Below are 25771 nucleotides of genomic sequence, written 5' to 3'. Positions count from 1 at the left end.
CATGAACGAATAAAATTTTATTTAAAGTTTATTTCAACATAATAATCTGTGATTACCTTTTTTTAAAAATGGTATGTCATAAGTAAAAATAGGGAAGAATGATCGACTGTTACATGAAAACAATAAAATGGTACGAAATGATTACAGTAAGTTAGAGAAAAATCAGCAGCAGCCTAAATATTTAATGAACGCGGTGACAGAGTGAGTCCTGTCCGATGTTTTGTTTGTGCAAGCACCAATATTTTACTCTAATTGCGAATGCTAGTTGATTTATGTTTGCTTTTACGGTGAGGTGCCACTCGAAGTGCCGTCGTTGCTATGGGCAGAGCTAACTAATCGAGTTGAGTAAATGAAGGAGTGGCCGTTCGAGTCTCACCTCGGATGAATGGAACGTCTAAACCTAGGCAATGACTTAAAGATAACTCTAGAATAAGTAAAAAATAAATCTGCTCTGCGTTATTTTTAAGTCATCATAATTTTTATATTCTAATATAGTTTATGCTTAAAATTTATTAATAAGTCAACTAGAGAAGAGTTAAATGGTTCACATCGAGAAATGGCGCCCGGGACAGGTGGGCACCATCTTGGTCGAAACAAAATTTCTTCCACTATTAGCACTGAGCGGTGAAATCCAAGCAGCCTACTCGAATCTATTAGTACCGATGACATGAAGACCACATTGATACTCTTTAATTTTTTAATAACTACAATCTCGCCAAACTAAAATCTGAAGAAAGATAACAAGACGCCGCCTTTGGATCGTTAAGCACTTGACAATCGAAAGTATCACAAGAAAACGTAAAGAAAAAACAACAGTCCATATGTTTAAACACAATTTCATTTAACAATACATATAAACAGGATACAATTTCTTAATTTATTTATGTACAATGGGATGATGGTTTTGCGGTTGGATTACAGCCTCTTTCGATTGCGTCATAACAATTTTACAATATCTACATTAAGTACTAGAGATTGGAAAAGGTAAGTACCTGAACGGAACCGTATCGCGGAAAACAACAATTAAAAAAGACTGTACTCAAAGCAACACCCGTCCGAGAAAACGAAGGCTTCAACAATAACCTTAAACGTTACTTTGTACAGTGCGATCTCGGACAACTTGTTAGTTAAATAGTCTTCAATAATACACATGACGAATGTAACTATAACTTGAACTTCTAAACTTGGTTTTAATTTTACGTGTGGTAATGGTAACAAGATGGATTGATGGATGATTCACTGTCTGTGCCTCAAGTTCGACTCTTTACCGTGGTCGGGGGTGTTTTTCCTGCAAACAAACACCACTCACTTTCGGCCCCCAAAAAATTATTAATTAAAAAAACCAAATACAAAAATTTGTATATCTTCATCTGGATAAAGCTAGAAACTGTTTTTTGCAAAACTGAGAAATATTTCTTATTTGCAATAGCTAAAATAAAACACTCACTGTTCGGGGCTCTGATCAGTGTCGCTCTCCTCCAATTCCGTTTTGTTACGTTTCTTTTCGTATATAAATATAATGGCACAAAGGACGAACACTTCGGCACAGATACCCAAAAATGGCCACAACGCCGCATATTTATCTATAAAAACAGCCCTCATTATCCAAACTCTCACAAACCGTTAAAGAACCACCTTTAATGCGGACTGTACTCGTCATGTTGAACATTTGGCCATCAGCCGATTTTCCTATACAAATGTATTCACCTCTGTCGCCCATATCAACTTCATCGATTATTAACAGCCCCCCAGTCACATTCACTTTTCTTTCTTCGTCGTAGTAATCCTTCAATTTGACTCGTCCATTTTCGCCCGGTAACGTGGTATAGTTGTCACCACTGGTGGTGTTCTCTGAAAAAATGCATTTTTGACCACCAACAATCAAAACTGAAGGCAATTGCGAATACAAGAGTTCGATTTTTTTTAATAAATATGTACCTTGAAAGCATTTAAACCGATTATAAATGACAGAATTATGGATCACGATCGACACGACGTGTTTCCACAAGGTCAGCTCAAATCAGTAAGCGCATTTTTATTATTAAACGACAAATATTTTACGCTTGTTTTCTTTGATCATTCAGATTTGAATAAAATAAATATGTGTAATTTGGAGAAATAACTAACTTGAGTATTCTTCGGGACAATTATTTAATAGATTAGGCGAAATCACAGGATTCGGGTCAAAAAATCAATTAATAATTATCACAGTGATAGGGAAAAATTTTTTTCTTCTATTTATCGGGTTAGACTTACTGTAGAACCAGCTGAGCGTGAGTTCGCCCCTGATTTCGCACTTGATGGTGAGTTTCTCGCCTTCGACGACGTTGGAGTTCTTGCTGACCCTCACGCCCCATTTGGAGCTGGTGGCCGTGTGCAGGGAGACGGTGTATTCGGAGATTTTATTACCGTTGCTGTACACGGCACACGTGTAATTCCCCACGTCGGAATCCTTCAAATTGTTGATGGTGAACACCGTCTTATTATCCTTTAATTCGAAGCGGCCCTTCAACTCGTTCAGCGTCTCGACGGATTTACCGCCTTTTTCCCTGTGTATACGAGAAAAAAAACGGGTCAAGTTTTTACCGCTTCTGAGCTTATTTTTAGAAAATCAACTAGGTGTTGTGTGCGCTGCTGCCACCGCTCTCTAGCAAACCTCTCGGCAAAAATAAACACAATTTACTTTGGAAAAAATTCCGATTACGATTTTTTGAAAAATTTCAACTTTGACCTTGATTTTTTTGCGGAAAACTACCGCCAGGTCAATTGTTACTGTTATCTACTTGTTTGTTTGATTTCTCTATATCTGAAAATGCCTCAGATAAAATTACAATGTAATTGCTTTGGTTATTGAAAAGTTAAATAGATAATGGACGAAGCCACGCTGTGTAAACAAATCTTTATTAACTTTTAGATTTAGAACATCTTTCATCAGTTGATGTAAAGACTAAACAAAGATTGTGTAAGACCCCAAATTTTTCCTTTTGTTTAGTTTCGGCAAAAATGTACGTAATTGGCATACAACGAACTTGTAATTTTTTATGGGCTGATGAACCTAATGGTTTCGCTCGTTTGTTTAATGAGTCGTTTGGTTTAATATTAATAACGCTTATAAAAACGTTCCATTTGGGTTAGTAGTAAAATAAAAAGTATGAAAATCAATGCACTTTTGTTACTTATGAATGAATTTATTTCAAGTGCAAGATAGCAATTTTTTTGGCTCACATTTTATCACGAAAAACTAAATTCTGTAACCCACTTTACCTCAAAAAATTAAATGGTAACATAAAGTTATCAAAATTTCGAGGTTAAATCAATTATTATAATAGGTACCAACAATTAAATAAGACATAATAGGAACATAAAGTGTGGAAAAATGGAAAAATAAAGTACGGTCATTAAAAAATGCGATAAATTAAAAAACACGTAACAAACCACTTACGTTAGAAAATTATTAAACATAAATATAGGGAATGTTAATACAGCTCGATGCAAAATTAAATTCGCTACCATTGAGTGAAATAAAAATTGGGGCATTTCATTAAAAAAAATAAGTTATGGGTGTTTAAAGTTACGCAAACTTAATCATTTAGGTGACTTTTATAACAGTATGTTCTGCTATTTTGCTAATCTTGTTTTGCATAAAGTAAAGAAAAAAAACACGGCAGTATTTCTGGTAAAATTTCTTTCACTTAACTAAAATTTTCAAAGGGTTGTTTGTATTAACAAAGGTACAGTCACGATCAAAAAGAATGACACCCCTAAGACCGAAACCACAATTTTTCGATGTGATATGGTTAATGTGTACGTTTGGCTAGTTTATAAAGTAGATATTGTGTAAACAAGCTGGGTAGTTTTTTGCAATCCAGTGGTTGGTCGAGGTGTCGATAATTTTTTATCGTGACTATACACAAAAAAATCGAGATCTGGTGATAATTTTTTAAGTGCACCTACCATACGACATTTCCAGTTTCGTCTGATTCGCATTTCAACTGCAGACTCTTCTTGACCGTAAAATGTACTGTCGTCTTCACAGGATCTCCGGATTTGTTTAATACGGTAACTGTAAGAAGAAAAGCCCCATTAATCAGCCACCCTTGATTACAGCGTCGTAAACGTGAAATGGCGACACATCATAAAACTCTCTATACTCTCAAGAATACAAGTTGATTAATCCCCCAGCCGGCGACCCCTTTAACGCATTCACATCCCTATATAGATCAACTGAAAACGGCGCCAAACATCCCACGGATACAATTCACTTGTCCTTCGTTTCGATGGTCTTATCGATCGTGTACATGTCACATTTTTTACGAGCCATGCAGCAGCATTATTATTAAATTCGCATTGTCGAACTCGGGGGAGTAATAAGGTGAAACTGGGCTAGGTTCAGACAGGGTTAAAAAATTGATTAGCAAACACATGTCTGGGGGTTGTGCATGTGGTTGCAGTGGCGTGACTAGGGCGGGGTTGATGACTGAATACAATGCTCGAGGGAAAATCGAAGGCGGTTTTCATGTTTTCAGCGAAAGATGCTTGTTTTGAAACCGGAGACGATAAGGGATGGTCATTAGAAAAACCAATAAACCTCCCTCACTGCCACCGAAAACCGAAAACTAAGCCAAAAAACTAAAACTCAAAGGTTGTGCCGTGACCTATTTATTTCAATATTGTAATCGCAATTATTTTTTACCACCATGCAAATGCCAAGTGATAACGTTTAGAGAAATTTCAATTACGAATAAAATAAGAAATTCTAACGCGAAATAAATAACCTTTAGTCTAGACATGTGGTCATTAAATGTACAGTCACCCAAAATGAAAAAGACGCGGCCAGCCCCTGTCACAAAACATCAGAGTAGGCTGTCAAATAAAAAACAGGCCGTAACTAAATATGTGTTTCAAGTTATATTTCTCAGTTTCTTGTGAGAAACAGAGTGAAATATCACTGAGTTTAGTCAAATAAAGTTTTTCAAATGTTTTAATACGGATTACAGCCAGCGAAAGAAATATTTCTCAAACACAAAATATATGGGAACTGATGTTAGTTTTCTCGATTTAGTTCCTTACCTGAATAAACCGAGCTAAAAAAATCACCTAATTGGATCAAAACTCAAAAGTACATTTTCCAATTTCGTTTATAAAGGCGTCATTTTCATTTTGAGTGACTGTACGTACAAGTATAGTTTTAGATATGAACCTCCCAGGAAGCGGAATTAAATTGTACAAAGCCGTATGTAGAGGAAACACGATAGTGCATGAATTATTTATTAGTGTTCCATTGAACTCTATGAGCGAGACAATTGTAGGATGCACAATTTTTTTAATAAGTACTTCCGTTTCCATTCAAAAATTGTATAATTTCTGGACGTTTACTGTCGTGGTTTACGTAAAATTTGTTAATTAAGGAAAGTTGGGGAAACTTTCGAGTTATTTTGATCGCAAGTTTCCGAGATTGTTTTTGTGAAAACAGAGATAATACTTGATCGGTGTTTTTCGGAATGTTGAATCGTAATAGTTCAGGCAAAAAGCCAAGTGAACCCAAAACTGAAAAATCCGCCGCGTCAAGTGGACAAGCTAAAATTTGAACGATAAACCCGTCCAATAACTCTCCAGACTGTTTTTAGCTTCAAAAACTTATTTATGAGCGGACGATATCTTTCTTATCGAATTATCGGGTTGTAAACAGGGCAATTCAATTAGTTTAGAAATTTTTAATCAAATTATTACCCACAATAAATTACGAACAAGAGCCGAAATCGGGCAATAACGGTTCCAATAATGCACACTATCATGAATAATTATAGCCATAGAATTCGAAGGATTTGCCTGCATGTGCGCTCCAGTGATTCGGTACATAATAGTTGTGCCTACAAAGTGCTCAAAACAGTATCAACTCCATATAAAATCATCAGAGGGATTACAAAGTTAAATTACGTTGTGTTTCGATTTCTTGTATTCAATTCCTCCTTTCACGTTTCTTGAATGCGACATATTTTTAATGATTCAGTTAGTTCTGACGTGATTCTAAAATCGATAACATCCACAATACAACTTCTTATCTTATCTCGTCGCTTCGTCCGCGCAAAAATCTCGCCTTTTAATTTCCCTCAAATAATAATAATATGCAAGTCGCGTGCCCGATTGTTTGCAAGCGGGTTATTTTTAATAAAACAGCTCTTGGATCGCCACCAAAACATGCGCTAACCTCTGCATTATGTTGAAACCGTCGTCCGGATTCCGCAAAACCGATTTCAGGACAATTGTTTGGGGTGTGAATGGTTCGGGACCTAGACCAACCCATTGATGAACGCGATCGATTCGCTCGATCATCGAGCCTTGAACGTTCACCCGATCTTATCGTGACTCACTGACTTGCTCACTGTTATTTCTGGGTATAGATCGAAAAGAACATCTAATTTATTTACACAAGCACAAAAAATTGCTCGATATCATCCTGCAGTGATTTTGTAAATAAATCAGTAACAAAATTAATTACAATTGACAATTCTCTGCAATTTTGTTCTTGTAAAATATTTCCACGATTTTTCGCGTACTGGCACCGTTTCAAAAACGAAGCAAGGCAGTGAGACTTCGTAATTGCCTATATTTCGTCTATATTGCTTACCGAAGCATCTGGTTTTGATAAAACATTTTTATGTCTAGACTACACCTGTAATTATTTTGCTTACACAGCGTTTTTGTGTCGTCTTAAACCATATTCATCAGTGTTGTCAACTGAACTTGGAAGAAAACAACAATTTTACATGTGTGAATAAAAATTACATTTATTTATTCTTTCTTAGTCTCTAACTTCTGTAAATGCTTCCTGATAATTATTTCGAATAGTCTACTAAATTCCCTTTTATATTTTTAATTTTTTCGCATTCTTTCTGTACTCTTTTCTAGATTTTTTTCTATTCTTCTAATTCTTTTCTAAAGCCGACACTAGATCTGAAATTTGGGTTCTTCTTTAGATTAATTTATAAAATCTTCCCCATCTCTAGACTTTCCTTAAGTTTCTTCTGTGTTTTTAGATTTGAACTCCTATAAACTCATCTTTAGATGCTTTTAAAGAGTAAATTCTTCTCTAGATGCCTTTTTGATAATTCATTTCTATATTCTCTAAAAATTCCTTTAAGATACTTCTCCTAAATTTTCTAAATTCCCTTTTAGATTTCACTTTCAATACAAAATTCTTCAATGTTTCGTTTAAAATTTTTCGCGGTCATTTTTAGCATTGTTTCTAGATTTGTCTCAAGTTCATTTTGACTTTTTTCTAAAGTCAATTTTTCTTTAGATTATTTCATAAATTCCAAATGTTTCCGTACTATGATTTTCCAGATTCTAGTCGGAATTCAGAATTATTTTATAAACATTTATACATTTTTTCCGTCAGTCTCCAAATCTTCTTTTATATTTACTTTGTTTTTTTATTCTTCTCTAGTTGTGTTTAAAACTCTTCCAAATTATTATTTACCATTGTTCCTGAAATGTTCTCCACATTTTTCTTAAGATTCTTTGATCATCTGTGGATTACTTTAAAACCGATCTTTAGATCCTTTTAAAAATTCCTCTACATTCTCTAAATTCTTTTTTAGATGCTACTTGTGGGTTTAAAAACTTTTCTATCGTTTAGTTTATTTTTTTTAATAATTCTCTGATCTTGTTTCCGTACGAATTTAATAATAGTGTTTAAAAAAAAACACTGACTTATTCTGAAATGTATTTTTCCCACACAATTATAATTATAGTTGGTAATTCCAATCCCGAAAAATTCTTTCAGAATTCGCCAAAATTTTGAAAAATTCACGGGCTAGTACGAACTGCTCTGGCCTTGGTCAAATTTCTCTTTTGATAAAATGGGAGATGTGCCAAAAACCGTCCCACAAGCCACCTTTACCGTCCCTCTGTTGTTCCGACAAATCGATGTCATCATCGTGACGTCATTGCCATTAATTGGCATAATTACATGCCATAAACGAGGGCGATTTCATTTAATGAAACTGGGGAAAAATCGGACGGACATAAACGGACAAACAGTTTGAAGAGTTATCGATTGTGACCGGATACCACAAGGACTAATAATGAGGAGGGGTGGTGTGTTTGTTCTCTTCGAGCAAAGAAAACATTGCCTGGACATTATGAAGAAGATAATTACGTTACTAAAACTTTGGAAAACGTGCTGGCAATCCCGGTTCGAACGTAACAGTTAATTTCGTCAACTGATGTATTAAAAAGCGACATGACGTCAAGTCTAGCGGAGAATTTTGGAACATTATGCCCGAAATTGTATCAAGATAATGGAATAATAAGCGTCTTAATTGACTAATTAAGATTACGGCTGACGTTTATTGACTGGAAGCTTCATTCACTCACTAGTTGCGGATTTGTAACTACAACTGCGCAAAGTATTATTTGCATGCGATCGTATTCTGCAAGAAACGCCAAGTATTGCATCGATATGACAAAGTTGGTGAGGTTTATGTAGGGAAAATGGTGCCTCGCAACTCATTCCGGTGGAAACTGGAACGTATTTCAGATTAGAGCAGCTGCTTTGTGGTTTCGGACTAAAATTGTATCCACTGTCTCATTCACAAAAATATAAAAAAATACGTCATTAGTTGAATAATCGTAGGATTTATAATTTGCCTAATGGATGTGGTTCATGACAAAGCGATGACATAGTGAATAAATGAAAACAACTCGAGGCCAAACGCAGATTAGAATACAGTGAAAAGGATTCAAAAAATCCAAAACAAGGAAGTGATGATCTAAAGCACGTGAATAATTAAAGCAGCGGCACAAAAATCATAAATACCGGTTCAATTGAACATTAAATATTTATTAAACGTTTCGGGAATATCTAAATTTACGATGCTTCAAGCCTGTTGCACTTTTGTACATTATTAATGCGCTTGCTAACGCAAGCAGGACTCACGATTAGAGAGACAATGGAGTTATTTTAGGACGGGTTTAACTGGACTATAAAATCCTTTTGAGCCTTGAGTTTCTTGGATTAAAACTACAAGAAACGAACATTTTGTAATAACGAGGCCAATACCACAAAAAACGTAAAAATTTAAATTAGATTTATTGTTGTAATGATAAGGCTGTCGAATCAAAAAAGCCACCTGCTAATTGCGATGCAAATGTATTTAATAAATATAAATAAAAACACGTGATACAAAAATGCAGATTATGCGGTAGAAGAGAAAAAAGTGATTGTTTTGTTATTACTTTATTTTCCACTGACTAAGCTAATTTTATTCACCCATAACTGTCCTCAAGCACAATAAATCTTATCAAAACGTATAAAATTTTAATTATCGGAGAATATTGTGGGTGTTTTTATAACCAACCTCATTCAAAACACAAAAGATAATGACGCTTCTTTACGAAAAACCAGAAATTCACTAAATTGTGTTTGGCAACTTGAAACCGTATACACAATTCGAAAATAAACCCATGACTTATCCGGTACTTGACAAGTTTACGATGCGTGTAAACTTTGAAAGTTACTAGGCCAGTTGGTAGACAAATTTTTGCTCCCAATCCAAGCCAAAAAAATGGAAATTCAGGGAGGACACAAAATTATCAATCAAAACTACGACAACTATTTGCTGGGACAAAAAAAGTACGTTTTACCAAAAGACACAATCTGTTAAGGTATTTTCATTGAAGAAATCCTTTTTTCGTTGATTACTGTCATAATCACTACACAGATTTTGTATACTTTTTTATTTTCGATTTCTTATTTTTACCTTCATTTTCTTATTAAAATTAATTAAGTGGCGGCAAAAAATTATTTCTTATGTAATTTCAGATCAAACACTGCTTAAAAATATCGTTTTGTGCAAAAATCTCTTATTAAGGCTAAATATTTCTTCTGCTTTCTTTCCGATTTTGCATCTTTATTTAAGGTGACCAGCTTCAACAAATTCAAGATCAGGACATTAAATAATGAAATTATTTTATTAAATAATGGCAGCTAGATCCATCCTGTTTTCATGAGACATTTCGGTCTGTTTGTATCAAAATTGAGACAAACTAGGACGGCTGGTCACCTTATCTTTATTGCAAAATTTTATCTTTTCTCCTGGCTTTTTTGAAATTATTCTTATTTTTTGTATACTTTTTTCAAAATACTCTTTTTCTGCACTGCTATTTAACAACACTTATTATTTTGTTGTTATTATTGTTCAACTGAAAATAATAGACGATAAGCCTTTTATCCTTAAAGATAGATAAAGTGGCACTTTAACAGCAAGGGTAAATAAAACACCTTATTTCTTTCAATTTTTTCATTAAAATAAACACTTTTAGAACATATTCTTGGCGATTGTTCAATGCTTGAAACATTATTTCAGCTGATACATATCATTAGGCTCAGAGAGCTTTAATTTTTTCTAACTTGCACCAATGAGCCAGTTATTGTATCTTTAATATTATTATCATTTCAATAATCTTGCATGAGAGCTCATTTAATAAAAATTAATTTCCTTAATTTACTGTTCAGAAGTAAATTAATTTTTAATTAGTAATTCCTTAACTTTCAGTAGAAAAAAAATATGTTTTTACATAAAATTGCTTTATTGTTTTGCGGAATTACATCACGTGGATCTATGGCCCTTGTGAATTAACAATTCTCGCTAAATTTTATCGCCCTGTATACAAATAAACATTTTCAGAAAAATCCCAAAGATGACAATTTAAGTTATTTAAAAAAATGCAAATAAACAAAAAAACTCACTAGAAATTACGCTAAACTTAGGAAAACGATGAGCTGGCAGTTATTATGAGTGTTATGACTGATTTCAAATACAGTAGAAATTCGATAACTCGATTAGGCTGTTGGCAGCAAAATAATTCAATCATCAAAAAAAAACTTAAAAAAAATGTGCATTAAGCCAGGAAGAAAACGCAATTTTCGCAGTTTTCTGGAATATTTTGGTAAGATTATTGTCCATAACTATCAAGTTAATTTAACAGGAAAAACATTCATAGGGTTAGTGCGAGGGTCAAACTTTATTCCGAAAGAGCATGAATAAATGAATTCATTTTTCACACGATCCAGTTCAAGGAGACATAAACCATTTTCATGAAAACAAATTGATTGTGAGCTTAAATTACTCAACACCTTAACGATGCTCCCTGAATTATCAAAACGTGCTACAGTGATAAAAGCCCGATTTTTATCACCTATTCATCGGCGATAAGAGATGCAAATGATTAATTATCCCACGTTAGCAATGGCAAAACCTTGGCAAGCCCGTGCTTGGCACTTGTTCCATCCAGAACCCGGCACAAATTAGTCAACTTGGGGGCCCTATTTTCACCCCATTAGGGCCGATTAAGTGCCGCCAAGCCAGGTGTTAACTAGATATTACCAGCCGGAGCTTGCTCGCTATTTATAAAAGCATTTAAAAAGTGTCGTCGGCAATTCCGGGCCCGCTGTGGAAGTAACCTAAAAATACATCGACCTGTCCGTTGGGGCGCAGGGGGCGCACGTGGGGCTGGGGGCGCGGGCCACTTACCCTTGGAGTAGGCGCTTTTCGTGCAAAATATCGAGATTAAAGCGACACACAACAGCACTAGGTGGTGGTACTTCATTTTGAGTTGCTGCGGCTAGAGATCTAGGGTTTTTGCTATGTACTATAACATCAACAACACGAGTTTAACACGATTACACACAGAACTCCGACATTCACTCGGGGGCACTCTGACGTGATCTCATTTGGAACACTCGAAAAGGACAAGTAAAATGGCTGGCGATTATCAGCCAAGAAAGTCACGAGCGGATAGTTTACGTAATCGCCGACAGGCGGTGACGTCACTGACATGCGCAAAAAAATTTGGCGAGCGAAACGAAGCAAAAACACCGCCGAAATACGCCTTTTTGCAACGTTCACACGGTAACATAACTGGAAAAAAATTACACTAAGAATTAACAAGGTAATTAGTAAAATTAACTTAACCAAATACAGGTTTCTGTAAAGTTATGTCAAACAAACGTGGATAAGGTACCGTAGATGCTACCACATGTCAAGTCGGTACAAGCGATTCCTGTACATTATTTTTTAAATTTTAAATAGTAGAGAGATAAGGCCTTTATTTGATTGCACAAACAATGACGTCAGTTTTGCTTATCACTACTACTTTATTTTAACACAATTTTTGAGTAAATACTTACCTAGAAAGATAAAATTTTACAATAGATGCTTATTTAGATTACGATTTTTATGTTCTTTATTCTTACTTTATCGACGTCAAAAAGACATGTAATTTTTAGGTATACATTTAGAAAAACCCGTAAAAACATGCTACTAAATTTTCAAATTAACTGATTAGAAATTGTAGTTAAAAAATTAAAAACTATACAGAGTTGGGCAAAAGTATGAATCAAGCATTTTGTGTCCAAACGATTTATTACTGTTTTAATGACTCTCTGCTAGAGCGTTATTTTTTTGGTAAAAGATTATATGTTTTAAAAATAGCTTCTAATTTTATATTTTAAAATAAACTATTTGAAAACTAAAAAAAAATTGAAATAATTTGTTTTTGAAAAACTCATTATAGCTTTATTAACTTTTTTTTACCGCAAATTAGAAATTTTGCAAAAAATATTTAAAAAAAAACTGGACTAACACCATAATAAAAATTTCAACAACTTTTATAAGAGTAGTCAAAAGACGCAACTTTTTTGTATACAATGTTTTTATAATTAATAATTTGAATTTGTGAGGCAATTTTATCTTTAAATGATACCGAAACTGAGATAAGCACAAACATTGAAAGCTTATATAATTAGTTAATTACAAATCATATCTGAGATTGTCTCTGACACAATAAATAATTGTATTGCATTTTTTGTGACATTTCATTAATAAAAAGAACATCCAAACGAAAAATGTCATGATATATGATTCAAGTTCTCGCTTTACGGAAATAATAATTGATTAATTAAACTCCAATTACTGACTGCGTCTGATTCATAATTAGCAATTAGTGGAAGCTGTTTTAATTACCTAATAGTAACCTAAGGCACTAATGCAAAATTTCCTGCGCGTTTTGTCTCAACTATTAATTTTCCAAGACAATAATATGTTTCACACTGAATAAATTAAACAAACCTTAATTGTGCTCAACTAAACGAAGTAATAAATAGTAACAAAAACAGTGCATACATTACACAAGGAATGCGCATAATCAACGACAGTGGTTTCGGTTTTTTATGTTTTGGTCTTGGCATTGACACTGATCTGTTTATGACCAGGTTAAAAATAATTAAGTGTAATTATACGTCATTAAAAATTATCCTGTTTAGAAAAGAGACTGGAAAAATGAGCATGCATTTTTTGCCACAAAATTATCATAATTTATGTCCACGTGTAAGGTAACCTGGGATAAAAATTTTATTTAATTCGTAGGCGGCGCTGGTTTTTCTAGAATTTTTATGCAGATTATTCTTAATTATTGTATTTTTACGGCGCAGTTACTGGAATAAACATTAATTAAGCGGTTAATTAACAATGAAAGTTGTTTAGAAAAATGCTATCTAACCCGGCGCCTCCACCAAAAATTTCCAATCTTTGGAAGCGGAATATTTTGATATGTATGCAAATGTAACTACCAAACACACAAAATAAGGGATTTAAAACATTAAATAATACACAAGATATGGCAGAAAATCCTTTAATAAACACCTGATAAAGTCACGTAATTTCTCCAACGTCACTTTAGTTTGCCAAAAATGTATTCACTCACTGTGGCGTTTCTCTTTGCTTCAGTGTCCAGCAGCCGTATTTTAGTCATCATACCAACCCCTTTCTACAGCCACCAGAGTGTGTTCCAACCCCTATGGCTCGAACTGGCCCAAAAAGGCCACCAAGTGACTGCAGTCACTGCAAACCCTCTCAAAACCCACCTCCCCAACCTCAAACAAATCGACCTAAGTTTCACCTACAAGTTGGTGTACGAAGACCACAAAATGCAGCACGTGATCAACACCGAAAGCAATCTCCTCACACTGATGAGACACGTGTTTGTGGTCATGAACAACATCACCACCGAGCAGCTGAACCATCCCCAAGTGCAAGAGTTGATCAAAAGTGACCAAGAGTTTGATTTAATGATTGTGGAAGTGCACATTCCGGCGTGGTTTGGCTTCGCGCGCAAATTCAAGTGCCCGGTGATTGGCGTGACGTCGATGGACGCCACCAATCACGTCAAGCGAATGGTGGGCAACTTGAACCACCCTGTATACACGCACCATGTTAATTTGCCGTTTGGAGACGGTTTGAATTTTTGGCAGCGAGTTGTTTGCGTCCTTTTCGAGTTATTGGACGAGTTTCAAACTAGTTATTTGTTGTACCCTATCCAGGAGAAAATAATAAAGAACGCACTGAACGATCCCGAAATAAATCTTTCCGAAATCGTCAAAAATCTCACTCTGGTGTTCACCAACATTATCCCAGGCTTCAATAAAGTAACGACAAACCTTCCATCGGTTGTACAACTCAACGGGTTACAGATTAAACCCCCACAAGTGTTACCACTCGAACTGGGCCAGTTTTTGGATGGGGCGGCTCAAGGAGTGATTTATTTTAGTTTGGGGTCGAATGTTAAAAGTTATTTGATTTCGGAGGACTTGCAACAACTCCTCTTGCAAGTTTTTCGTGACTTGCCGTTCAGAATTGTTTGGAAGTTTGAGGATGAAGTCGCGAATTTGCCCCAAAATGTGAAAGTGGTGACTTGGGCCCCGCAACAAGATATTTTGAGGCACAAAAACACGAAACTTTTTGTTACACAAGGAGGGATTCAGTCAATTGAGGAAGCGATTCGTTTCAAGGTGCCGCTGTTAGGGTTTCCGTTTTTCGGGGACCAGTTTTATAATGTTATGAGGGTTAAAAAATTAGGGATAGGGACGTGGCTCGATTTTAAAACTTTGGATAAGGAGGGACTTAAAACTTCGATTTTGGAATGTATTAACAATCAAACGTATTTTTCGTTTAGTTTGGTTTTATTTGCAGTTAATTTTTGGTTGTAGGTATTTAGCAAATCTTGAAGAAATTGCTGATTTGCTTGATGATCCTCTAACTTCATTAAATAGAGCCGTTTGGTGGATTGAGTTTGTTTTGAGACATCGTGGGGCCCAACATTTGCGAAGTCCGTTAGCTGATGTTCCGTTCTACCAGTATTACCTTTTCGATGTTGTATTTTTTCTCGTATTTATTGTTTTTTTAACCAGTTTTGTACTTTTAAAACTGATGCGGCGTAAAGTCGGTTATAAGAAGCTCAAAGTACAATAAATGTTAGTTATAAAACCTGTCTTTTTTTCCTTGCATACATTCCCTTCTGAAAATGGCAAAAAGTTTTTTTTTCGTGAAATTCTGGCGTTCAATCCAGAAATCAGAAGCACATTATTTTCCTAAATTTCATAAAAAATACGTCCAAAAATCACTAAATTGTGTTAAAAATGGTAAGGTTTTGCTTTTTTTGGCGCTTAAACGACATTTTATTGACGGTCTAAAATCAATTTTTTTTCTTTTTTTGACATTTCTGAAACGCAATTATTTTTCATAATTTCTTAATACATTAAAACCTTTCTTAATGAATACTTCCGAATAACGGACACCTCTTCACAACGGACATTAACGTAACAAAATCTATTTTCATCTCCCATTAGTGGACACCTCTCTACACAACGGACAATTAAGGTTTCCCCATCGGTGTTCGTTGTAGAGAGGTTTTACTGGAATTAGCCGAAAAATTACTCAACTGTTATAAAAAGTACAATATTTTGTCATTTTAAGTGTTCTAGCACATTTGCAATCAAAAAAAGCAGACTGAAAAAACAATTAATTGGATCAGAAAAACATTCAATTTTGGCTTTATAATAATAGTAGGTTTTCTATCCAAAACTTAAATTTTGGCTAGATTTCATAAGAAATCACTCAAGAAATCACTGAATGGGTTCAATTTTATATTTTTTTATGGGAAACGCTATTATTTTACCAAATTTAATCAAAAATACGATCAAAAATTGCTGAACTTTGACAAAAATGGTGTTATTTTTGTCACCTCTAAGTGATATTTTGTTAAAATGAAACGATATAAGTTATTAAATTGTCGAAAATTTTAATTTTTTTACTTTTTCCAATACATTGTTTAACCTGAAACGCGATCATTTTATAAAATTTTTCAATAATCAGCCCAAAGGTCACTAAATCGGATTATTTAGCCCTTTCAATGTGCTCTAGCACATTTTCAATCAGAAATGTAGTAAAATTTTGGCAAAAATTAAACTAGAAATATTAAAATTATCAGAACATCATTCGGATAAAAACACAGTTTTTGCTAAAGTGGACAGAAAAATTAATTAGCTGGTTCGAAAAAACATTCAATTTTACTATTTTGCATAGTAATACTAGCACGGTTTCTATGAAAAAAATTTCATAAAAAATTACTCCAGAAATCACTGAATATGCTCGAAAATAGTGCTATTTTTGTGCATATGTGAGCTACAATATATGTTCTCTAAATAAAAAAGACACTAATTCGGCGTTATATTTGAAAAGTTTTTAAGGCCAATTTTTTGAGTAACTTAAGTGTGTTTTTGCATGTTTTGTATTTTAAACCTTTGAATGAGAAAATACACAAAATTTCAATCAACAATCAGACGTAGTTTCCGTTTAATTTATTTATTTCTAATTACTTTCTTCCAGTACTAGCTTTTAAGAAATTCAAAGTACAATAAATGTTATTTAAAACCTGACATTTTTATTCCTTGTGTACATTCCCGTCCCGAAATAGCAAAAAGTTCAAGTAAATCAGAAGACATAATATGCAAATATTATGAAATTGAGCGTAAATATTATTCCGGTGCGTAAATATTTGAGTTCTAATTGAGTGAAAGTATGTGGACTCGGTTAAAGCAACAAGCAGTCAGTTATGATTATTTATTAAACGATAAATTTACAAAAAGGAGAAACTTTCCTCATCTGCGACGTGGCTCCAATGCCACGCTCAATCCTCCTTGTGGTCTGAGAACGATTTCGATGTTGTACTTCATCTCGTCAATTTTCTTCTCTGCTCGCACTTTGTACTTCCGCAGGATGGAAGCGAGCAGAACTTTGGTGTTTCTCAAAGCGAACTTCTGGCCTGAAACAAGCGCACTTGCAGGGTTCTGTGTTAAACTGCCCGAGCTGGCGCTAGATATCGCCAAGTGTCTCGTTGGAGCTTCAAAAATTTGTGATTTTTAGTAATTATCGTGAGCTTATTGAAACGGCCTAACATTCGAATGATTGAATCGGTAATTGAGGAGCAGTGGGGTTTATTGGATGTTTGCTTTGACAAAACCGCAACCAAATTAATTAATTGCTCATAAGGCAAGCGTACGGTCATTGCCACTTTTTGCAAGAGACTTGACTCAAAGACTCTTATATTAAACCCGATATCAAAAGCGATTTTTAATAAAACAGTGCGTTTATTGCTTTCGGCTTGTTCGGCTAAACATCGCTATATTTGCTTCTTGCGCTTTCCGTCAAAACAAGCGGAGAAGAAAATTAATCGAATCGGTGGAAACTCATCAATATTTATCTTGAAAGGGGGCGCACTTAGAATTTCATTTCATTTCAGCGCTTGCACTTGACAGACCAAAGCTAATTTTTGCCCTCATACAGCGGTAAATTCATTAATTGGAAAATTTGCGAGGCAACTTTAAGCCTCAAAGCGCGGTTAATGTCAGTTTCAGCGAGTTCAATAAATACATTTGATTTCGTTCAAAAATCTTGCGTTTTGTGCCGGGAATCAAGCGTGCCTGAAGGGGTGCGTAAAAACATTAACACAGTTGGTCGAAAAATGCAAGTTATCGCGAGTACATTTGGGCGTTATCAGGGCGGAATTGCAAGTCGGCGTAAATAAGGGTCCTCTAACTGATCTAGCGCCGCTTTCTTGCGGTTGCCGCCGTAATAGAGCAATAAATTTCTGGCCTTACCTAGGTGACAAGGCTGCGACGCGTTTTGTTCGTTTGCCAACCCTCGCCCTACCAGACATAATTCCCGGAGTTAGTTAAGGGTGATCGATTATTGCCGATATAACTCTCCGCAGAGACAAGATATATAAGTCGGAAATTTTCGCGCAGGGTATTTGCTTGCGGGGAGTTTTTTGTCAGTTTTGTTGGTAATGGGCGTTCAATTTGGAAAGGATGTGCGGGTTGTCCGAGCTGTTTGCAAAACGCTTCTCAATAAAACGCTAATCGCCATAAAACAAATTGTCCTTCCACTTCATTATTCCATAAAGATCTGTATCCAGGTAATGTACCAGAGGCGTGGAAGCTCACACCAGCATTCCTTGTATTATACGCGCTTAATGGACCGGAAACTGATTAGAAAAGCCGCCGTATAACGCCAGGAAGGCGAAAAGTTGCTAATTTTTCTAACGCCATTCGGGCGCGCTTATTGAAAAGTAGGAAAATATGGATTGCATCAAAAATAACAGTTCCATTAGGTGGCTAATGAAAAAACTTTAATGGCGACATTGAATAATGTAGAGTTGACTGTTTGAAAAATTAACTGGTTTACCAACATTTTTAGGGTTTGCATTGATTAATAAAAAAAGTGATTTTTGCGTTAAATGTGCCAAAATTATCCGAATTGGGCGGAAAAAGTCCTAATGTCTGTTTGGAACTCTAAAAAATATGAAAATTTGTTGTTTCAACGTTTTTTAAGTGTTATTGTTCGTAATTCAGCCAAAAATCTGAAACGCAGTTATTTAACCAAATCAAAAATACGCCAAAAATTCTGTCTAACATTGCGTTTTTTTTAAATTTTAGTATATTGTTGTTTTTTTATACATTTTTAACGTCTATATATTTTTGCATAAATTAATTCTATGTAAAAAATAATAGAACTTTGTAAAAACTGTTATAGGTCTATCTTTTTCTGTTCCGGAATGATTTTACTTATTGTTTAAAAGTCACTGCAAAGTCGCCTATAATTTTTATCTGGCAAATTCGCAACAGAAATACTTAGTAGTATAAATACTTTGTAGTTTTAGCAAAAAATAATAATAACAAAAAGTATAACAATCTATGTATATTATTACAAGAAAATTTGTTGTCAAATAGTAATTTATTATTTTTTTGATATGTATTAATGTCGCTAATTACATTGGTAATTTAATTACTATTTGTTATATAAATAAATTACACTCATCAAGCATTAATAATAAAAAAAAATAAATAAATATTTTTAATACATCTTCTGTGTATAATAAAAACAGTTTTAGTTTGTAGACTTTATAAGTAGACCTATTGGATAATAAAAACGTCATAACTATATTTTAAATAAAAAAAATGTACACGAAAAACTTTAAAACAAATAAAATGCTTATTTTCGGACATACACCTAATTATAGTTGCATATTTTTCTTCATTATGATGAAAAATCTAGTAAAGAAAATATTGCGGTTTTGTCTGAAAGTTTTAGTAAATGAAAACGTTGTAAAAATATTTTTTTGCAAAAATGTTTAATTCTTGTGAAAAGATACTTCAAATTGAATAAAAAAATGGACAAAAACAACATATCTTAAGCCTTTTCAAGAATTTCTGTCGGATTATTGGTTGTGTGAAAATCACAAAGTTGTGTGATTTTTGCGTTAAATCAACACTTTTTTTTATTCAAAAACGCAAATTATCAAAATTTCTTCAAAAAACAAAAAAATCAGCAAACTAAGTTGAAAATATTGGGTGCATTTGTAAGAGACTGGCGCTCGATTTTGCTAAACCAGGATGGTGAATCAGTAAGATAAGTCAAAAAATTTTTTTTTCTCATTCTTTACAACGTTGTTAAATCAGAATGGTAAATATTTCAGATTTTTTTCATGCTAATTATTATTTCTCATAAATTTATAACCTGTTGTAAAAAAATTAAAAGCGTTGTTTATAAACCCACAAAAGTATTCAATAACGTGTCCAAAGACTTTGATTCCTGGCAGCAGATAATTTTTTTTACAAATAATTGTTTTCACTCGTACGAAGAATTCTTTGTGTATCTTTAAGTGCGTTTTGTTCTGTATTGCCTTATTATTATTATTTAATAAATTCGCTCCTTTCCCATGCAGGCAGAGGCAACTGTGTGTTCATAATGAATACCTAACAGCTTTATTTTTGTTCCGATTTTTTCGATTAAATTTTTTATTCGTCTCTTGACTTAGATGTTTAGCTACAAATTAAAATAGTGTTTCAACTGACGAACGTTTTCAATCAGGCAAAAAAGCAACTCCAAATTCCAGACAAAACTCACCCGATCGGTCTACTTCCGGCCCGTTTTATGCATTCAAGAAGTAAATGGACCGGCGGATCAGCGCGAAAAAACCGTCGTGACTTGCTCGTGAAAAGCTCTAATTCGGAGCCACGTAGCAACGTCTCAAAATGTGTGTGAAACTTTGCCGAGAAATTGATTATAACATTCGGCGGTTTGTAGATAAAATTCTCGCGGTGGCTTGAAGCGGCGAATAAAAGTTTAAATGCCTGTCAAAATTCGTTTAGGAACTTCTCGACGAGTATTATAAAGGTGGATTCTTGGCTAAAAGGAATTCTGTTGCGGCAATTTACATTAAAAACTTTATTTATTTGCTGCGAATTGATGGCTTTTCGGTCAAATTTCGTGTCGACAAATGCACTCCTATCATGTAAACGTCGGAGTTTTTCAAGCGTGCACGTAGGGAATTTATCCGCGTGTCACCTTCCGACCAACAATGGCCGATAAATCCAGCAGTTTGTAGAAAATAACTTTGCCGGAATATCGCCGAATGGAATCTCGCTCTCTCTCTTCGATATATGATTTATCGGTTGAGATTATTGAAAAAGAAATATTTCGACAATGCTATTACCTGGCTTCGGGTTGTCGTTGATTCGATTTAAGGACTTACCTAAGCAGTTTCTGGGGCCGGCACTGAACGGCACGAACGAGTAAGGATGCCGTTTGGAGACGTTCTCCGGAAGGAAGCGCTCCGGGTCGAAGCGGTCCGGCTCTGGAAACTGATCGGGGTCCTTGTGGAGACGCGCTAAGTGGATCACCACCATCACGCCTGCAGGAATCGTGCGACCTCCTGGAAAACATGTTTTAATTGTGCCAAATTTAAAGTGAATTATTTTTAATTACAATTACGTTAATTACTATTCTATTATTTATCTTAAGTCTAACTTGAAGCCACTAGATTCGTGCAAACACATTTAAACAAAAAATTGTGTTTGTATGGTGTATATATTTTTGGCCAATATATTTCTTTCTTTTTGTCTTTCTTTCTTTCTGTATTTATTTAATTAACCGTCCTACAGTAGCTTAAAACTAAAATTAATAAAGAATAAGAAGAGATTTTTAAACACAAATAGCTTAATTTTACGAAAAATTTTGATGGTTTGTAAGTGCAGAGTGATTCAAAAGTTGACTGTCTCTCGTCTAGTAATGATACAAAATAAACAACTTTTTTGATAAAAAACTTGGTGACCATTTTTTTCGAGATATTATAGCTCTCCTGTGGTTAGATTTTTGATTAAGTTAAAAAAAATTGATATAATTATAAAAAATTAAAATTAACATTATAAAAAATTGTAGTCCAAACATATTAAAAAAAACTCTTGTGTTTGTATTGTGTATATATTTCTTTCTTTCTTACTTTCTTTCTTACTTTTTTTCTTGCTTTTTTCTTTCTTTCTTTCGTCTTTATTTCTTTTTTCTTTCTTTGTTTCTTTCTTTCTTTTCCTTTTTTCTTTTCTTTCTTACTTTCTTCCTTTCTTTCGTTCTTATTTTATTCTTTCTTTCTGTATTTATTTGATTAACTGTCCCACAGTAGCTTGGAAATTAAATTAATAAAGAATAATAAGAGCTTTTTAAACATAAATAGCTTAATTTTACGAAAAATTTTGATGGTTTGTAAGTGCAGAGTGATTCAAAAGTTGACTGTCTCTCGTCTAGTAATGATACCAAATAAACAACTTTTTTGATAAAAAACTTGGTGACCATTTTTTTTCGAGATATTATAGCTCTCCTGTGGTTAGATTTTTGATTAAGTTAAAAAAATTGATATAATTATAAAAAATTAAAATTAACATTATAAAAAATTGTAGTCCAGTGTTATTAGCCACTAGATTCTGCAAACATATTAAAAAAAAACTCTTGTGTTTGTATTGTGTATATATTTCTTTCTTTCATTTTTCTTTCTTTTTTTCTTACTTTCTTACTTTTTTCTTTCTTTCTTTCTTTTTTCTATCTTTCTTTTATTTCCTTTTTTCTTTTCTTTCTTACTTTCTTTCTTCTTTTCTTTCGTTCTTATTTTATTCTTTCTTTCTGTATTTATTTGATTAATCGTCCCACAGTAGCTTGGAAATAAAATTAATAAAAAATAATAAGAGCTTTTTAAACATAAATAGCTTAATTTTACGAAAAATTTTGAAGGTTTGTAAGTGCAGAGTGATTCAAAAGTCGAAATTTGACTGTTTCTCGTCTAGTAATGATACAAAATAAACAACTTTTATGATAAAAAATTTGGTGATCATTTTTTTTCGAGATATTATAGCTCTCCTGTGGTTAGATTTTTGATTAAGTTAAAAAAATTGATATAATTTTTAAAAATTAAAATTAACATTATAAAAAATTGTAGTCCACAAAATAAAAATGATGCGTCCATTACGCGCAGTCTAATCAAATTTTTTTATTATAGCTTGAAAAGAGTGCGAATTTTTTTGAAAATAATTGGTTAAAACAAATGACAAATACAACAATGATTTTAAAATTTAACGCGACGTTTCAACTCTTTGACAAAAAGCCAAAAAATAATTATGTTTCATGCAAATTTAATTATCAATATGTCGTATAACAAACAGTAAAACGCTGATTGTTTATTCTGACAATTTTTGCAAAATTATTACATTTCTGTGTTAAAAACGTTATTTTTTAGGCTTTGACCTAACTGGGTGATTTTTCTGTTGAAAACTCATAAACGTATTGCAAAAAATTGAACTTATTTTTGACAAAGTTTCGCTCAAAAACAATATCAAACATTAGTTTTATTTTATTTTTGTAATTTTGAGACGTGTTTTGACGAGATCTTACAAAATAAATGAATTTCTGGTTTAAAAACGAACAAAGTCGGCTTTTTATCTCAAATGGTCCTCTTTTTTTAACAAAAACGAATAAAAATTAAATTGCATAAAATAAAAAATAATTTTTTTTCGACCAAATTTTGACTTTTTTCAACCAATTCTTGACGAAATTTCGCCCAAAACCAAAAAAAATTGCGTGAAATACGCAAAGTAACATCGTGGATTTTAGACGTTTTTTAATAAAATCTTGTAAAATAAATGAGTAACTGATTAAAAAATGCACGGTAAGCGTTTGTCACACAATGGATAACCAAATTAAAAAATCAAAAAGTTGAAAGATTGAATAATAACACAAGTTTTATAGGTAAATAAGAAAAGACAATGATTTGAATTAATGCTATCACCAGCTTTGATTTCAACCCCACACACTTTGTGTGCCTTTACCGCGTTTTAAATGTCATTTTTGCTTTATTAACCCAAGCCATTAAAGAATCACAATCGCGATCGCATCGTCCTAATGGAGGCCAAAATTAGTGCCCCAATAAATTCATAATTCATGGCTCGATGGCCATTATTCACAACCATAAATTAGTACAGACACCGATAGCCGCAGCGGCAATAAAATCGCATATTTAATTTTCTCCGCGAGAATCTGGCCGTGTGTCCATTATTCAGCAATAATTAGTACGTCATAAATCCTCCCAGAATTTTATATCACCGACATATTTTTTCCTTCGCCATTGTCAAGACCAATAGGCAACTAAAAGTTTTGCTCTTCCAACAATGGACCCGGAAATCTGGGTCAAGCGTGTTTTGCGCAAAACTCAACTCTTGTTAATTCGCTTTCGAGGAAAAAATGCGATATCTTCCCAGGAGGCAGAATCGTTAGCGCCTCCAAGGAGGCAAATGCACCGCACATATTTATGGGCCGCTCCCAGCCAGAGGTTCCCACTTCATACATTTTCACGCGGTTTAAGGGCAGTTTAACATAATTTTATTTTTTATTATTAGTTTATTTCTTGACTTACTTTAAATTTTGTCGTAAGTCGTAAGTGCAAATTGTAAGATAAATTTTTTTCGAAAGAATGAAAAGTTATTGATTTTTTAATGAGTTCGAACATTGTAGCTTTTCCATCTTTCTTGAAGTAAGAGTGTGTTTCTTTACCGATTTCCAGGTCCTGGTCGAGAGTCCTTGCGATAACCGGCACCACTGGAATGAGTCTCTGAGTTTCCTTTATCACTTTGTCCAGATATTGCATCTTGAGTACGTCTTGTGGCGTAATCGGTCGTTCCTCCCCTTGGAAAATCTCGTCCAGCTCCTGATGAACCTTCTCCTGAAAACGCATTCAAACAGCAATGACTTGGGAGCTTTTGAAGTGTAGCAAACCGAAGTCTCCCGAGTAGATTTACGGAGCCGGTATTGCTATTAAGGGAAATTTAGCATAAAATACAGAATGAAATAAATGAGGCGAACGGCCATAAAAGCGATTCTTAATAATTGCAACAGGCAGGACCGGAACCACTAATATTCACATGTCATTGGCTATTAACTACAATTACTCGAGGAGGAAAGTGGCTCAGAGCACTGCAGGAAATTCAATATCGATAAATCAGACGCGGTTTTTCCATTTTAAAGCGTCGGAATGTCACTCAAGCGCCCACATATTTCAGAAATGGTATTTTATTTATGGTTTCGGAAACGCACGTTTCGGACTCCATCTAGCGTCATTTCTCGGAATTTGTTCCCTTCTCGTCATTTGTTACCCGAAACCGCGATTTATTAACTTCACTTCCGTCTCATTTCGTTCATCAATATTTATTACCTGATACTCGGGGTAGTTGGAGAGGGTGAACAGAGTCCAGCCTACGGTCACAGTGGACGTGTCATGACCCTGAAACAAACAACTTTTTTCAGGCGAAAAAATATGTAATTCTGACAAAGCAAGAAGAAAGCAAGTTTTCAAAGTTCCATCGAATGAACTAATTGGAAGGGGACTTTTTACAACGGCCCGAAACATTTATACACATCATAAACTAACTTTTCCGATGCGGTTTTTATCCCAAGTTTGGCGTTGTTCTCACTTTTTCATGAAACGAACTATAATTTTTTTATTAATGTAATTCTTTTTCAACTACAATTCCTTAAAATTTAACATATATTCAAGAGAAAAAATTTTAAAGTATTCTTTATTTTGTCTTTTTGTTTTTCAAACATCTATTGATGCTAAGAATTTCTTACATTTTTAATTTGACGATTTGTATAAAAAGTTGAGTGTAAATAACAGCTTTAGTGGATTATTATTTTTAAAAGCTATTATTAAATTAATTTCAATCCCAATCAGAAGAAATTATGATACTATAAATAATGTGAAAACTTTGGAACTAAAAGTGTAAAAACCTGTATAAAAGACTCTGCCCTGGAGTAAGCTGCTAAAAGTTTCTTGCAAAAAATAGCAAAATGTGCATAAAACTGTATTACTTTACATGCTATTCATTATAAAATTTTTAGATCTAAAAATATGAGTCTTTATCTGGATCACATTACCTTAAAGTAACGTAAAAACGAAACATCATATTTGAAACACATAAAAAAAGCAAAACTAGCGCTTGTGTTAGTGGAAGGTGAGTTTCCACCTGTGAAAGCCGGTTTGAAGTCGCAGCGAA

General features: G+C 33.9%; 3 protein-coding genes across 3 annotated transcripts in view; 1 reads left to right on the top strand and 2 right to left on the bottom strand.

The window, feature by feature from the left end:
• Positions 1-4: 4 nt before the first annotated feature.
• Positions 5-11812, bottom strand: Bsg (Basigin). Its single transcript, XM_961647.5, has 6 exons — positions 11538-11812; positions 3955-4063; positions 2257-2549; positions 1636-1851; positions 1448-1583; positions 5-1288 (listed from the first exon to the last, which is right to left on the bottom strand). Exons 1-6 carry the CDS (start codon positions 11611-11613, stop codon positions 1237-1239), a joined length of 882 nt encoding a protein of 293 aa, XP_966740.1. The 5' UTR covers positions 11614-11812; the 3' UTR covers positions 5-1236.
• A 1892-nt stretch (positions 11813-13704) lies between these two features.
• Positions 13705-15326, top strand: LOC655067 (UDP-glycosyltransferase UGT4). The gene is made up of 2 exons (XM_008197015.3): positions 13705-15000; positions 15050-15326. The coding sequence occupies exons 1-2, from the start codon at positions 13754-13756 to the stop codon at positions 15309-15311; spliced, it is 1509 nt and encodes a 502-aa protein (XP_008195237.1). The 5' UTR covers positions 13705-13753; the 3' UTR covers positions 15312-15326.
• Positions 15327-16947: 1621 nt separating this feature from the next.
• The window catches only part of LOC655001 (cytochrome P450 4C1), a 29784-nt gene continuing 20960 nt past the window's right edge, over positions 16948-25771 (bottom strand). The window contains exons 9-12 of the mRNA XM_961470.5: positions 24931-24999; positions 24273-24441; positions 20935-21114; positions 16948-17163 (exon numbers count right to left, since the gene is read on the bottom strand). Of these exons, the coding sequence (XP_966563.2) occupies positions 17000-17163; positions 20935-21114; positions 24273-24441; positions 24931-24999 (582 nt within the window). The 3' untranslated portion in view covers positions 16948-16999. The remainder of the gene's footprint in view (positions 17164-20934; positions 21115-24272; positions 24442-24930; positions 25000-25771) is intronic.

Source organism: Tribolium castaneum, chromosome 3 (assembly GCF_031307605.1).
Source record: "Tribolium castaneum strain GA2 chromosome 3, icTriCast1.1, whole genome shotgun sequence".
In the NCBI taxonomy this organism is placed as follows: domain Eukaryota; kingdom Metazoa; phylum Arthropoda; class Insecta; order Coleoptera; family Tenebrionidae; genus Tribolium; species Tribolium castaneum.
This window is presented reverse-complemented; position numbering and strand designations above follow the sequence as displayed.

Bases quoted from the DNA above. Each gene is read 5' to 3' on its own strand.
- Bsg (XM_961647.5), bottom strand. From the start codon at position 11,613: ATGAAGTACCACCACCTAGTGCTGTTGTGTGTCGCTTTAATCTCGATA. The intron at 1,852-2,256 runs GTAAGTCTAACC...GCATTTTTTCAG, and splicing joins CACGCTCAGCTGGTTCTACA to AGAACACCACCAGTGGTGAC. The intron at 1,584-1,635 runs GTGGTTCTTTAA...CTGTTTTTATAG, and splicing joins GAGTACAGTCCGCATTAAAG to ATAAATATGCGGCGTTGTGG.
- LOC655067 (XM_008197015.3), top strand. From the start codon at position 13,754: ATGTATTCACTCACTGTGGCGTTTCTCTTTGCTTCAGTGTCCAGCAGC. The intron at 15,001-15,049 runs GTATTTTTCGTT...TTTTGGTTGTAG, and splicing joins GAATGTATTAACAATCAAAC to GTATTTAGCAAATCTTGAAG.